General features: G+C 36.8%; 1 protein-coding gene across 4 annotated transcripts in view; it reads left to right on the top strand.

Moving 5' to 3' along the window:
• Positions 1 to 16,533, top strand: part of AGTPBP1 (ATP/GTP binding carboxypeptidase 1) — a 59,570-nt gene that overhangs the window by 22,418 nt on the left and 20,619 nt on the right. For all 4 annotated transcript variants that reach the window (XM_059833264.1, XM_059833261.1, XM_059833263.1 and 1 more), the window contains 10 exons: positions 2,326 to 2,409; positions 2,687 to 2,773; positions 2,862 to 3,010; positions 4,785 to 4,872; positions 5,566 to 5,710; positions 8,094 to 8,247; positions 8,987 to 9,167; positions 10,634 to 10,763; positions 11,129 to 11,260; positions 12,902 to 13,078. In XM_059833264.1, the coding sequence (XP_059689247.1) occupies positions 2,326 to 2,409; positions 2,687 to 2,773; positions 2,862 to 3,010; positions 4,785 to 4,872; positions 5,566 to 5,710; positions 8,094 to 8,247; positions 8,987 to 9,167; positions 10,634 to 10,763; positions 11,129 to 11,260; positions 12,902 to 13,078 (1,327 nt within the window). The remainder of the gene's footprint in view (positions 1 to 2,325; positions 2,410 to 2,686; positions 2,774 to 2,861; positions 3,011 to 4,784; positions 4,873 to 5,565; positions 5,711 to 8,093; positions 8,248 to 8,986; positions 9,168 to 10,633; positions 10,764 to 11,128; positions 11,261 to 12,901; positions 13,079 to 16,533) is intronic.

Here is a 16,533-nt window from a genome sequence, read left to right as displayed (position 1 = left end):
TCCTGAGTAAAATTGAGTGAAGTCACATAAAATTTGTCGTTCCAATGCTCATTCTTCTTAGATACAGAGCACTGTATTAACTCTGACTTTTAACCAACATTCCTACTTGTGTGGTTATATATAAAGCTGATTTCTAAACCATGAAGATAAGTCTAGAGTATATTTTATTTTAACTTTAAAATGTTTTATTTTTGTTGTATTTTCTATGTTGGAAGTAACTTTTTTAGGTCTTGTGTGAAACAAGAATGAAATATCAGATAATACTGCTAAACTTGAATCAAAAATCCTGCATTACTTTTTTAAGGTACACTGTTCTAAGAATTTAGTTTTCTACAAATGACTCAGTCTTGTTACTGGAATGGAACAAATTTCTGGGAAGGGAACCTGTTTAGAAAGAGCTTAATCTTTTTAGAAATTTATAGTTTATGGGAAGGTGGTGAAAATGAGTTTGGTGGGGGACATGGGGAAGCTTTTAAGTGTTCTGCAAAGCTGTGTCCAAATTCTTTTGGCATGCAGTGCGATATATGTTTTTCTTAATGTAAGCAGTTAGTTACTGCTCATCAGCTAAGTCTTCTTTAGAAAACAAATGGTTGCCTTAATCCATCCTTGTAATTTAAGAAAACGTTGTGGGGGCCTAAGGCGGGGAGTTAGTGGCTTTTCTTTTTACTTTCATTAGACAAATGTGGTGTGGGGTGTTTTTTTTAGTCTTGCAATATGCTAGGAGGTGCAGTGGTTTTGAATTTGTGCTTTGGCTATTACTTTTTTGTTTACATTTAGTAACATGTAATTTTCACCAAATGTCTCACCAAAATTTTATTGCTTGAAAAATGTCATTGAGAATAACTGAAGTGTTTTATATTATTCTACCTTTTAGGGAAGAAAATTATTATATAATTCAGTACCCTATAAATTTGGGTTTAAATTCCTACTTTTTTCCATTCCTTAAAATTTTAGCTTGTTTTTTGCTGTACACTTCAGTCTTTTCTAATCACTTTACTTTTTTCTAGTCATCTGACACTTAGAAGTGATCAACAGGTAAATCAGGATCCACAAAGGACTGACCTAATAAACACAGAGCTCCACATCAAGTGTTGATTTTATAGTTTTTCCTTTAATTATCTTAAAATTGCTTCTCTTTTATCTTGATTTTTTTGAACCTGAAAATGTCTGCTGCTACTTTTCCTTTTCATGTGCATCTTGAATACCATTTCTTGTTCCCTTTTGTCTACATTGGTTATTATTATGGTATTTGAATGCCTGATACTCGTTAATGGATTTTTGTCTTGGCAAAACTCCTGTGATGCTAGGAATTATTACGACCATTTAGAGCTGAGGCATACTGAGATCTAAGGAATTGTGTAAGATAAGTGCAAGATCAAAAATCTGTAGGTCTGCCCTAAGCTGAACCTGATCAGATAGATTGTGGTGAGTCAGCCTTTTTGCAATTTTGTCAGTACATTGGACTTGTGACTTGTTTTCTTTTCCAGTTAGTTTTAATTTAATAAGAGGTGCTAGAGTTGTGCACTTACCTTCTTTTTCTCATTTGTTGACAATATTTATTTTAATTAAATGGAGAATTTCCAGCCTGAACGTACTTTACCACTCTGTTCCTGTATTCTTCATTGTTAATCTGCCTCCTTTTCTTCTTATTGCAGGTGCTGTGCAAGCTTTTCCACACAGCTCTGCTACTATATTTCATTCTTGAACTGCAACACATTCTTAATTTTCCAAACCAGGACCTAGATACTGCCAGTTGTGCAATGGTTTTATGATCTGGATAAACATACACCTGACATTTGGCTGACATCACCAAATTCATTCTTGTTTGTTACCTAGTCGATAAATGAACCTAGATCTCCAGAGGTGAAAAGCTAGTGCACTAACATACTTACTGCACGACCTACTCTCTAAAACTCTTTAATTTTAGTTATGGTAGGACGTATGTAAATTACTAATGTTATCAAGTGCTGTCCTGGATTAAAGCATTAACATAAGTAATGTTTGAGTAATTCCTGCTTCTACTATAAAGTATGAAATGGTGAATTTTTTTCTATAAGATAAAACTCAGTGGGCTGTGTGCATGAAAACTCAGTTCCCTCACATACAAGTATTGGACTCCGTCAGCTGTGAATGCAGGTGTTTAAACTTAAGTACAGTTACAGTTTGTGCACATAAGTGGGGGTGAGGCTGAGGTCTCTCTGAAAATCTGTCCCACTGTCTTCATGTCAGCTTTGTTAATTTTCATTGTTGTACGAGGTAATTCCTCTTTTTGTAATTGGAAACAGTATGCAACAAGTTAAATGAGAACTCTGCTTTTTATTTTAGGACAAAAATCTCTCAAGATATTGAGAGACTGATTCATCAAAATGACATTATAGACAGAGTTGTGTATGATCTTGATAATTTGAGGTAAGTTTTTACCCTTCTGAAAATATTCAGTGAATACTCTAAGCCTGTTCTACTTTCTCTGTGGTACGATTTGTAATATTTAAAGCAGTACTACTATAACATACTTCAATGAAAGTTTCACCTGATGTAACACTGTTTCTGCTATCCAGGCTGTATTTAGAGGAAGGTTCAAAATAACTTCTGAATTACGAAGTGAGGGCTAAAATAAACTTAATGAGTTTATTTTAGTTAAGTTTGTTGTGTTCATTTTTGGTCCCTTTTCTTTTTCTACTCATAGTTGTTCAGTACCAGAGGGAGCAGATGTTTTGAAATTTAATTCCAAATTTGAATCTGGAAACCTGCGCAAAGTTATTCAGATCAGAAAGTAAGATATTTCAACTCTTCTTTTCATGTATAAGGCCTTTTATTTCTGCTTCTTAAAAAAAGATTGATTTGTTTTTGTTAATCTTTAGAAACGAGTATGATCTAATTCTGAACTCGGATATAAATAGCAATCATTATCACCAATGGTTTTACTTTGAAGTCAGTGGAATGAAAACTGGCATTGGTTACCGGTTTAACATCATCAATTGTGAAAAGTCAAACAGTCAGTTTAACTACGGTAAGATACATTTCCCATACTTTGAGAAGAAATACTTAGAAAAATACCTGTACTAGACAGCTCCTTCCCTCTGCCTTGAGATCAGTAGTATATTCATGTTGTCAGATCAGATTCTTTTTTAATAGTGTTACTAGAAAATGTTTTGACAAGTTTCAGTTAAAACCAAAGTATTTTAAAACACTGGCTGTCGGTTTTTAAAATGTAGTTTTGTTGTAAGTGAGGCCAAAGCAGAAGAAATTTACTGGTGGCTGCAGCTGAAATTTGTCCTAAGACCATTGCAGGGGGGGACAACACCAAAGCCTTTTGGTCCACACAGGTGCAAGAAGACTGACAGCTGTCATCATTAATCCCTCTCTGAATAGAGGTGTATTTTCAGGTGTGAAAGTAAGCGGAGACATTCTTAAACAGTTTTGTCTTATTGATGGGAAGAGAGGCACATTACCTGAGAAGGAGAAGTAAGTCTCCTTTGAAATGCTGGGCTTCATAGGTGACCCTTTCAGTCTCTAGCAAATAGTGTTTGCTGCTTGTACCTCATCTGAAAGTACTGGCTTACTGAATATGCCTTTCTTCCACTTGTAGGGGGCAGGGAGGAGGGTGTCATTCAGCTTAAAACCATTTGTTTTGTGAGGTTTTTTTCTTGCTGAATTTTCTGAAATTCATCCTTTAAGAAGAAGGAGGAGAAGCACCCCTTTCCCCTTGCAACCTCAAACTCTTGGGATAGAGTAACATAATCTTCTTCTTTCTCATAATTGTACAACTCACATTGATAAAATCCAAGAATAGCAGGTAGTTTGGCCAGTAATAAGATGCTTTTAAATTATTTATTAATCTTCATCAGTTACCTTAGATCTTCATTTATATGTTGCATGTACTCACTTGATAGTTACTTCTGTTTTTTTAAGTACACTGACTGAATCAGGCAATGTATTTGGCTAATTATCCAACTAGTAAATAATGTCCAATTAATACATATTATTTTCTACTCTAACTTCATATTAAGTACTCAACTTAAGTATACTCTCCAAAAATTATAAACTTAAAAGATTTACTGTTATTAAAAAAAAAAAAAATATTATCCTGAAGCGACAGGACAGGAAGAAATGGCCTCAAGTTGCGCCAGGGGAGGTTTAAATTGGATATTAGGGAAAACTTCTTCACTGAAAGGGTTGTCAGACATTGGAATGGGCTGCCCAGGGAGGTGGTTGAGTCACCATCCGTGGAGGTTTTTAAAAGATGAGTGGATGAGGCGCTTAGGGATGTGGTTTAGTGGTGAACTTAGCAGAGTTAGGTTTACGGTTGGACTTGATGACCGTAAAGGTCTTTTCCAACCTAAATGATTCTATGATTAGTTATTTTCCAACTGTCTAGGTGAATGGATGATAGTATCAATTTTTTGTATTCTCTTTGAAGCCTTTTTCTAATGGTGAGTTGGATGGAGTGGAACCCAAGATTTGTTGTAGATTACCATTCATGCTAACCACAGCTTTCATTTAAACATTTCAATTTGGTCTTCTGTAGGTCTGATTCTTTTTTTCTTTAATCTGTTATTTTTGGAAAATTAGGATGTGATGAGGGGAGAGGGGGAAGAATCTTTTGTAACCTGGTTGAAAGAGTGTACGATACCCAGGCATTCATGAAAATACACTTTATGATAGCGAGTAAATGAGTATAGGTTGTTCGGAGACTCACGTATAAGTGTTGATGTGGTCCATTGCTGCTAAGATCTTGATGTTTAATGTTAAGCATTAAAGTGAGATGCATTTTTTTCTTTAAGGTATGCAGCCCCTCATGTATTCTGTTCAAGAAGCATTAAATTCTCGACCATATTGGACTCGTGTTGGGACAGATATTTGTTACTATAAGTAAGTACACCAATCAAACATACAGCAAATCTTACACTGAAGATTAGTGTGAGGTACAATTTTTGAGGAGAAATGTTTGCTTCTGAGTTTGATAATTCTATTTTAGTAGTTCTGTTATGAACAGGGTTTTCTTCCTGAGTTACTATGGAGAGTAACAGAAGAGATCGAAATATATAGGGTCTGATTTTATTAACACACTGCTAATATTTAAGATGTTCATCTTTGCAATTTCTGACAAAAGTATAATATTGTTCCAGAGAAGCTTTTAAGGGAATGTATATATACATGCTTACTTGAAAACTTAATACTGACTTCCAGTAATACCGATCATGTGGTGCTTGTGATTAGGCTCCTGTATTCTATGGTGCAAACATTGTAGAGCAATCCTGGAACACAGGATGAGATGGTACAGCATATCCATGCATTACCTTTCTTGGTCGACAATTGTTTGCTTCCTTTTTTTTTTTTTGTTGCTGTTTTGTTATTTTGTTTACTCGCCTTTCCCCAATATGAATGAATGTGTATCACTGCGGTAATGAAGTATCTTTACAGATGGTGGGAACCAGTGTATTTAACCTGGATATATGCAGAAGAGAAATACAACCATTAAAAATCTTCCTGGCTTTTAGAATGTGTGTTCAGGAATAATCAATGATATGAAAAAAAATTATTCTAATGTGTTTATTACCTTAGGAATCACTTTTCAAGAAGTTCAATTGCTGCTGGAGGTCAGAAAGGAAAATCTTATTACACAATTACGTTCACAGTGACTTTCCAACATAAAGATGATGTCTGCTACTTTGCTTACCATTATCCATATACATACTCAACTTTAAAGGTGAGAAGATTATGATCTGTTACATAGATAAATATAGTTTTGGACTATGTGAAATGTAAGCATTCATGAGTGAATTCTTTTTATTTCCTTTTATAAAGTTCAAAATGCTCCTTAAAAGGGAGAATTTTCATAAAATACTAGTGTTCAGACTGGTGAAGAGTGTAGGTTGTTCTAAAGAACAGTCCCTGGAAAAATAAAATTTATACTTACTTGCAGACTAAATGGGTTTTCTGGGAATCATAATTCATAAGTGACTGGAAACTTGCTACTTGGATGAAGTATTTGTGTTTGAGTCAAATGACTCATATCTTGCTGTTCTACATACACCTCTTCATAAATGACCTACTCAAGTTACTATATTTAAGATAATTAGAGACCTTTTTAGGATAATGAATTGGCTAAAAAAGTGTCGTGAAGCTTTTAGTACTAGGCAAAACTCTTGGCTAGAATGTCTGTTGGTTGTTTCTGTCACAGCAATAAAAGTCAACTTGGGGATTCAGTGGCTAGTGTGTAACAGCGTTGAATGAAGCTTTTTACTAAGCCCTACTTGCTCTTTGAAGATGGACCTGTTAAGGGAAGTTACAAGCAGCTGCTGCCTCCAACAGCTCTGGGGCCTGGCAGTTCCTCCTGCCTGGCTGCTGGAGGCCAGACAAGGGACCTGGGGGTCTCTGTCCCAGGCTGATGGACGTGGCTGCTGCTTTCCCGTTTGCTTGTAGGTTCAACCACTAGCGGGTCTGAGTGTGTATCCCAGAGAGAGAGAGACACTCATGCACACACACTTGCACATCCCCCCCCTTCCACCCAGCAGCATGGCTGGCTACACAGACTGGCACAGACAAGGTGCTGCCTTCAACAGCATCTGTGTGTAACACTACCAGGACTTGCTTAAAAGGTAACTACAGACACCCAAGTCCCTTTCCTCCTCTCCAGCTGGTAGGGATTGCTGTTCACTCCCTGGAATCACAAGTACCTGCACTTTATGGATGACTGGCATGGCCCATCTGTGCCATACCCCTGCCTGGATCCCAGTCTCTCTTACCTGCTGTGCAGGCCTCCAACTTGCAGGCTAGTCCAGCCTAATGCTCACTAGCGAACAAATGCGTGCATTCACACAGTCATCTCACAGGCACTCTGCACTTGTGGTTCCCCCCAGATGGCAGCATGGACTCTTTGCCCACCTGATACCCGTGCCTCAACGTGGGGCCTCATACTTGCTGGGTAGTCCACCTTGAAGTTTGCTAGCAAATTGCACATGCACCCCCCCTGTCCCGTGCACACTACCTTCGGGGAAGATGCATATGCTTGCCCCAGCAGCTGGTACCAGGCACATGGGCTTGTAACCCATGTTCCTACTCCATGTGCTGGTACTGAGACACTCTCCCTTGCTTCAGTCACCCTAATCACACCACTAGTTGGTTTTTGGGACACACACTGTTCTTTACCCAGTGGCTGGACACCAAGACCCTTACCCACTCCAGTAGCTGGCACTGAGACCCCCTCTTTCTTCTGTTGCTGACACTATAGACCGAAGGGTGCCTACACTGCCTATAGTTCCAGCTGCTGGCACCAAGTCCACTTGCTTTGATCCCAGCAGTAGCTGGCACTTTGGACATAAAGTCTGTGGTGCCCGCAGAGATGCTCCCAAGAGGTGTGGCCTCTCCAGCTACTGATGCTGAGACCCTTGCTCACTCCAGTTGCTGACCCCCAATAGACTCACACCTGTCTTGTTAGTTGCACCTAGTCCACACAGCACGTGCATGCGTGCGATAGAAAGTGAGGCTGCACAGAGAGATAGCTAAGGGCAGACTGTAGGGATCAGGTGCATAAGTTCTGTATAGTCCCACAGACCCCCTTAAATATCCCAGATTCTCATGTTTCTCTTGTTTCCTGCTTGTCCCTCAGGTGGCCCTCTCCAAAGCTTTGCCTGTAGATTCTTGATGGCCGATCAGTTAGAGACTGGAGACTTTGGCCTTTGCTGTTGTTTCTGTTATGTCTCGTCTACCAGGATTGTTTCTCTGTGTTCCTGTTCATTGCTTCCCCCTTTACTTGTTACCCCCTTTTGCACTGAAAAGGTCCTGATCAGATAACCTTAATGAAGCAGAGGTTCTTAACTTCCACATACCCTTACAGTATTGTCTGATAGAAAATAATGTACCATCTGTGCCTTCATCTGCCTCAAAGCAGTTGGAAAAACAGACTTTATACAAAGAAGTATTCAGTCAGAGATGCAGAGAATGGTATTTTATGATCAGAATTATGATGGAAAACTGAACATTGTTTAGAACAACAAAAAGAAAGATCCATTAAGTAGTACCTGTGGAATACACTGTGATAGGTGACTGCAAAAGGTTTGAAGTATTTTTTCCTTATTTTTGGAATGAAGATGCATCTTCAGAAGCTGGAATCTATGCACAATCCTCAACAGATATATTTTCGACAAGATGTTCTCTGTGAGACCCTGGCTGGCAACAGTTGTCCCTTAGTCACTATTACAGCCATGCCAGAGTCCAATTACTATGAACATATCTGTCAGTTCAGTAAGTATGACTTTTCTTTCTCATCAACTGAAAATAATCTAAAACTAGCTCTTTATGAAAAAACCTCAGTATTAACCATTGTGCTTTGTAAAAATAGCAATGTAAAATAAGGCTAATGAATTTTATGAAATTAAGAGGCATTGATATTCAGGGTTTGCTTTGTGTTTCATAATATTTATATGTGGTAGTCAAATAAGGATATTTAGATATATAAGAGTATATATATTCATATATTTTTAAATAAGTTGCTAGATATTTTTGTATGTTATGTTTTGCAGACAACACTTCTTGGAAAAGGATACTTGACTTCTGAGTAACTTTTTTTCTCCAAATGCTCAGGTTATTTGCTTGTCAAAAAAATCTTCCTAAAGCCAGTATCTAAGCTACTGTGGTTTGAAGTGAGCTTTAGTTATGACCGCATTCCTGGTTTGTTCTTCCGCCCCAGGATTTTTCTTGGCTATTGGAAAAAAAGCCATCAAAGTCATCACACCATAATTGCCAACTAAAACTAGTTGTGACTGTGTAATTGTTTGATTGATTTTAAAGCTCCATTGTGAGAGTTCTGTAATTACAACAATATTCTGGCAAGCTCTATCAATAATATTGATACCCAATAATACTCTCAGATACTGTGTTTTGCATTGTAATAAATGAAGCTGGCTATTCCTCTTTTTTCAGTCAACAAACTGTTAACTTAGCTTGAATTGTATTTTGCAACTTCTACGCATACTTCTTCTAGGGAATCGTCCTTATGTTTTCCTATCTGCTCGTGTACATCCTGGAGAGACTAATGCAAGCTGGGTTATGAAGGGAACGCTGGAATACCTTATGAGCAATAATCCAAGTGCCCAATGTTTACGAGAATCTTATATTTTCAAAATTATTCCCATGCTCAATCCAGATGGTGTCGTCAGTGGAAAGTAAGCATAAGTTTATTCACAAATACGTAACCTGTACCACTATGTCTTTGCATCTGTGTTTTGTTTTTTTTTTTTTTAAATCTAAACTAATCCCAGAAACATAAAAGTGCAATACTTAATACAGAAAACCCCCACTTACAAAATTGGTAGGACTCTTCCGTTTTTTGGCTTTTTAAAGGCAGATGCATTGTTCCATGAATTTCAGTTTTATAAAAAGTATTTTCGGTTGTTCATGAATGATAATTATTCTTATGTGATTTGACATGGCATTTTAATTGTCCCTCTGAACTACAGTCTTGGATAGGTGTAGAGTGTTATATGAGATCACAGCTGCTTTTAGGAAAAGCTAAACAAGTTCATGGTTCTCATGAAAAAGAACAGTCCGTGTATCTGAGAAAGCATTTACGTAATTTTCCTCTTTTTTTTAATCATAGTTTTTAAAAGGATGTTAATGGAAATGGCTGTTGTCAAATGTTATTAAAAGGGGGAAGGTTAACAGGTGTGCAAGAGAAAGGGTAAGAGAGTATCCTGATTTAATTAAAGTCGTTAATGGTAATTATTTCACTTACTACCACTTTTCATAATAAAGGGATATTTCAGAACCTTTTGATATACTGCTATGAGTAAGCGTTCAGCAGTCTGTATTTACTTGGTTACAGGGAATTCATATGAAATGGAAATTTTGGTATGGTGAATCTACAGTTCCTTCTTACCTAGTTACGGGTAGTATTTTAAAAGGTTTTGTGAACAAAATAATAAAACCCAAACCAGTTATGGATTTGAGTAGAACCCTGTCTTTATATATGTAAAAGCATGTATATAACAGAACGCCTGGAATTAAATAATTCAGAATACAAGTGAAAGTTTAGTGCAGGGACAATTAAGAAATCTGTCCCAGCAGACACAATCTGAAGACAAATGTACTGAAGATGACTGCATGAACGTGAATTTCTGCAAGTTTAAAAGTTCTTGCTGATAGTTGGCTGAATACATAGATGATCTTTATTTTTTTGCTGGGTTTTGGTTTTTTTTTTCTTTCTTGTTTTTCTCACAGCTACTTGTCTCCTAAGAACTTCATATTTCAAGTATTAGATTTCTGGTTGGCATTAGTCTTTATACTACAGAAGTCAAGACACCAAAACTGTGAAGATACCATGTATTTGAAATTACTGATTTTGAACTAGAATTTGAATAGAATTGCAAGCCTTCAGTTTCAGAAGCAAATAAGCAAGATTACAATTGACCTCATATAGGAAGCTACTTATTTTTTTTAGGTTGTCTGTAACATAACTTAAAACCCCCAAACACTTCTATTATTTCGCATGTTAGAAAACTGTAGTTTGTTTCTTACCAGACTTCTTCCAAAGAAGCAGTGGTGACAAGGAAAACTCAAGGTGGGGGGGAGGCTTATTTAAAAATATGATAATACAGACTACATCATGCGTTTTTCCACCCCCCCACAATAGCCACCGTTGCTCTTTAAGTGGAGAAGATTTAAACAGACAGTGGCAAAATCCAAATCCAGATCTGCATCCCACTATTTACCATGCTAAAGGGTTACTGCAATATCTGGCTGCTATAAAACGTTTACCTCTGGTGAGTATGTGTGTGTAAGCAATTCTGAACCTTTTTAACCTTGTGTATGTAGCTAGTCTGTAAAGTAAACATTTTAATATGGTCTTGTAAACTGTGTCATACTTAAGTTTGACTTGGAGAACTGGTTTCCTGCAAACCTTTAGATGTAAATCTGTTTCCTTTGCTAGGGTAGAAGGTTAAACCTTTCTTAGAAGAACCCTGGTTTTTTGTCTTAATGCACAAGTTAATCATATAAGGAGTTGTGTTTCCTAATTCTTTAGAACTTGCAACGGTACAAATAAAAATTTTTATTAGTCCTTCTATTACTTTTATAAAGTGTTAATTCCATATGCCTTGGCTTTATTTTGCCTAATGATTTATTGTAGGTCTACTGTGATTATCATGGTCACTCTCGTAAAAAGAATGTATTTATGTATGGCTGCAGCATCAAAGAGACAATGTGGCACACAAATGTTAATGCTGTCTCTTGTGACCTGATGGAGGACCCTGGTTACAGGGTAAGTTTGACATTTGTACCTTTTTCACTTGGCATGAATTTGGAATATACTTTTCAGATAACTTCCCTATATTATTCTGTGCACACAGTGACTTTATAGCATAAGCAGACTTACTTAGAATGATCCCTTTTTAGTTTCTGAGTGTACTTCGAAGTATTTTGAGATCTTTAAATGTTGCACACTAATACAGCTAAGGATTTAATGTTAGTAGTGTGTTTTATTTTTTGGGGTCCTTGTACCAATATATGGGTTTTTTTGTGTTCAACATTACCATCATAGTAAATACATTGAAAATATGCTTCCGTGCGTCTATAATTACTGGACAAAAACCAAGTCATTTTAGCATGACAAACAATATTCTAGCAACAAGAAAATAAAAATACTCAATTGCTCTGAGAAATACTCATCTTTGTGTACAGAAATAGACAAGGTTCCTCATATAAAGATGTGTAATTAAGGCATGTGCCCCTAATACATACACATAATAAACTTGCACAAACAACATCCTCTGCATTGTGTAAGCTTTCAAAATTGCAAGAGATTTGAAGAATTACATGTTACTAGTTTCTTCTGTGTAACTCCACTGCCGCCTTGTGGTAACTGCAAATCTGTGCAACCTGATGCATCCAAACCCCCCATTTTTGAGGAGATGCCGACTTAAGCTTGAAAAGCGTGTGAGTGCACGTTGAAATGCTTCTTATGCATCCGTGAGTGTAAATGAGTTACAGTGCTTTCAGATTTTTTTTCTCAAATCTCTCTCACTTTTAAAAAAAATATTGTATTGCTCCTTGATTTTTCTTGTGTGATTTTCGGGATGCTGCATTCAATGTCATTCATGTCTGCGGCCCAACACGTTTATATAGGGGCTTACCACTTCAACCTGTACTACCATAGCACACAAAAGACAATAGTCAATAAGAGTTGTGGGAAAAACCTTTTGGTTTCGAAAAGGCAGACTGAAATGTTTGGGCAAGCTTACACTAATAATGGTATATGTACTACTGAAATAATAAATTCAAAATGGTCATGTGTTTTGGCTTAACTGATACAAATAAAAGCTGGAAGGAATGTAGTCATTTAGCATTACTCAAATACATACATAACTGTTTCCTATCTTTTTCCAAAGCTGTCATGTAAACAGGTACATTGAACTTTGATTCATGTTCTTGAAGTTAAATGTGCACCTAGTGCTTTGCTGAATAGAAATGAATTTTATGTATTAATAAAATAGTGTCTGTGTTAGGTCTGCAAATTGGATTGTTGAAACAGTCTGAAACGGAATTGATTAATTATATGGGGTATGTAGGACAGTTAATTTGAGCGAAGTTAGCTCAGTGAATTAGGAGGAGATGGTGATCACTTGAATAATTCTTTTGTATCCTGATTCTTACCCACATGGCTAACACTTAATTTTAGTGACTGAATCTGAAAAAGAGAATTTTAATAAATAGCAAACCTGTTGTCACTTGAACACACTGGGTTTTGAAAACTGAAGATGGAGAAATGTTTTCATTCTTGTTCTTTTAATTCAAATTGCAGCAAAATTTTCCGATAGCAGTTTGTGATTGAATATTCCCCTCCCCCCTGCTTCCATAAGTGTAATAAAAGAATTGCTGTATTTTTCAAATTACTGTCTTGCAGGCACTCCCCAAGATCCTGAGTCAAACTGCCCCAGCATTCTGCATGGGCAGCTGCAGCTTTGTAGTGGAAAAGTCCAAAGAATCAACAGCACGAGTTGTTGTCTGGAGAGAGATAGGAGTACAAAGGAGCTACACAATGGAAAGCACGTTATGTGGATGTGACCAGGGCAAATATAAGGTAACAAAATATCAGTTAAACTGTCCTTGCTTTGTAATTTCTTCCATTTGCATTGGTATCTTGTTCTATAACCCCACTTGCTTGCTTGCTTTAAACTTCTAAAACTCTTCCAAGATCTCTATGTACACTAATGTTAGAGTGAAATTACAAAATTTACAATATTACAGGTTGCATAACAGTCTGCAGCTGTCACTTAAACCCCCGCCATAGTATGTTATGCTTATTGGCTGTTTTAACAAGATTAATATTAATTATTGCTTGTAACACATAAATATGCATGTAGTTAAAAAAATCAGAACTGTTCTTTCCAGTAGATTATTAAAATTGGGTATTAATAAATGCCAATACTAGAATAAAAATTTCCTTTACACATGGCAATTTCAGACTTCACCACGGCAGTTCATGGTTCTTCAGCAGATATGCAATAGTGTCCCTTACAGAATTTTCCTGTGTAGCTGCAGAAACAGGCATATAAATCAAAACACTTTCAGGTTACCAGAACTACAGATTACACATCTCTGAACTCAACATAGTTGTTTGACTTCTTGACTTGTTTTCAGTTTGTCTTCTTCAAAAGTGTTAACGGGGCTGGATATTTGAAAACAAAAGGTGACCCTGTTTGTAGTTTGTCACTAGTAGAAAACTTACTTCAGAGAAAATATTTATAGGGAAAAAAAGGAGAACTACCACCCTTCTGTCATTGGGTTAATTTAACTACAAATTGAAACAGGTTTTTAAAATGAACATTCATGGAAGAAGTCACAGTTGCCTCTGCTTGAAAATAGAGTTTAGAAATGCTAATCAAGAAAATGACCACAAGCCTGAAATAAGGTGCTTGACAAAAAACAGATCAGAAGGCTGGGGATCAAGGGCAGGGGGCAGGAACAACAACAACAAAAAAGTTGGAACAAGGTATATTTAATGTGTGCTCCAGCCCCCATGCTTATCTCCCTAGGCAGAAGGAAGACAGGTATTTTGGCAGGAATTTCAGTAGGTCTGTAGCTACTAAGTGAACATGGTTTTTCTGTCAGTTATCGGAAGCATCCTTGCTATTGTCAGAATATTCCACTTTTCCTCAGATGACATCATTATGGAGCTTTAAAAAATAATTCATCCAACTTGCTTATTTTGAAACTTCCAGAATATTCTTACAAACATGAACCTTCATGGCTTTAACAGTGTTGCTACAGAAAGTTCTTAAGGAAGATGAATTGAAGATGCTTTGTGGAAAAACTTTCAAGATGCTTAACCTGCAAAGCCCTTGAGGAAATTAATGGCTGAATTCTGTGGAAAAATCATTTACTCAAATGGGAAGAGCATTCTTCTATGTAATATAAACTAGCTGATGAGATCAGATTGCTGTTCTGTCATTCATTTTATTTGGAATAAACCAGTTTGTGATGTCTTAGTCATCCTCTGAACATACAGGAAGATTCTTAATTTTTTCTTCACTATGATAATGCTCAGACTTAGTAAGAAAATGTATCTAAAAGGCCAAGGTGACTAGACAGAGCAAGAAAAGAGCAACATTTCTCCAATGAGAAGGTCAAAGAGATGAAAAGGCTCAGTCTGGGTTTTTTTTTTTTATGGAGGGAGTGGGGCCAGCAACTCTGTGAATAAACTTGTGATATAAATTAGATGACATATTTCATAATATGTTCTTTCAAAACACAGAGAGGAGTTAAACTGTAGAAATTCCCTCCCATCCTACTTCCCACCCCAGAGGACATGCAAATCTGTGCAACCCAATGCGTCCAAACCCCGCATCAGTTCTGAGGGAGTATGTATCGTGTAAAGGTCTGAAGCGCTTTACCAGTCGTCTTCTGGTTTGGCATCATCACTGAATTTTGTTCAAAACACAAAGAGGATTACTCAACAATTCTGTTCTTTGTGGAAGAAATGCCGAGTCTTTGCCAAAGCTGGGTAATACCAGAAGAGCAAATTTTCTTTTTATTATATTTTAATTTACTCAGACAATGGTGATGCTAGACTATTTCCAGCCAGGAAGCTGTTGAACTGAAGTTGGCAATTCTTACCTGAATTTAGGGTTCCTGGTGACAGAGTTAGCTCTGGAAGCAATCTCGTTTAACTGCTTGCATGGGGTCTTCATAGTATGTTGAGAATTAGTGCTGCAAATATTGCTCAGTCATCTGCAATTCAAGGTATTGAAAAGCAAATGTTCAGGTGAAAAGACGCTCCAGAATCTACTATGGAGGGTAATGAAGATGCCAGACAAAAGAACAATTTCTTCACCTGAGAACTGAAATAAATCCCTTTCCTTATTGGAGATTAATGAGTTTGGGAGTATTGCTTAATTTTTAAGTCAATCAAAAAGATCTTGTTTTCTGGAAATTTTATGACAAACATAAAGAGACGACTTTATGAGATAAGGATTCAGTCCACAAACTTTGTCAGTTACCATGAACCTTCAGATTTTCTAGTTCTCAAACTTCAAGTTTTGAGTTCTCAAAGATGATTGTATCTTTGTAGCCCCTGCTAAATAAGAAAGCGGAAGAACAAGAAGATGTGTTACTGTTCAGATGACTTCTCCAAATCTTAGTATGGCTGTTTTCAATTTATTAAGTGCATATTTCAGGAATATTCTTCTCATCTTGAGGTCGCAGCCTGTTGTGCCTTCATTTTGCATCTTTGCTTTCAGGTAGCAAAGTTCATCACCGAGACATGTTATTCACGTGAAGGTATTTTTATGACGTACTTAGTAAGGAAGACTTCAACCAGCCATCTAAAACGTTAACTGTCTACAAGAAAGGCAGTTGTATAAAGAAAAAGGAATGAAATTCAGTGCATGTTTTAAAAAAAAAAACCCAAAAAACCCAAACATCTACTTCCAGGTGGCTTGCGCTTAAAAGCAGTGCTTGTAACACTGAAGGAACTTCATTGGGCCACAATTAAAGGTACTAGAACAACAGTTGAAGGTGATTAGAAGATCAAGACCACCAGTGTAATCAAGGCTTCAGTGAAAATGAACTTCAGCTCGGTTCCCTTAGTTAGGGCAACTGTTTTTTATTATTTCCTGAAACAGACTTTGGGTCTCTTGTTTCATGGAAATTAAGAGATTTGGCTGGTGGAAGAATAACAATGGATTCAGAAATTTGGTCTTTGGCAGTTGTGTGGTATTGCATTCTCCATTATGATTTAAAGAAATGACAGAAGCAAATCTAGACTTCGGCATGGGCTTTTACCACAGGTATGTAGACCCTTCAGTATAGCAAGTTCAAACTTTATCATCCAGGCATTTCACAGTTATCCACCTCCAATCTGATACATTTATGTTTCTCTTTAGTTATATCCTCTTTCTGCTGTGCTGAAAATAGCAGCCACGGAACATGCACATGCTATTTATCTTTCTAACAATTGTCTTTGCGCTTTCTTTCATGCTGTACTTTTGTCCTTTTTTGACTTCGAACCACTCCTATTATACTGCCTATAAGGAA

The sequence above is a fragment of the Gavia stellata genome, chromosome Z (genome assembly GCF_030936135.1).
Source record: "Gavia stellata isolate bGavSte3 chromosome Z, bGavSte3.hap2, whole genome shotgun sequence".
NCBI lineage: Eukaryota > Metazoa > Chordata > Aves > Gaviiformes > Gaviidae > Gavia > Gavia stellata.
The sequence above is the reverse complement of the archived record's forward strand: the minus strand, read 5'-3'. Positions and strand labels throughout refer to the sequence as shown.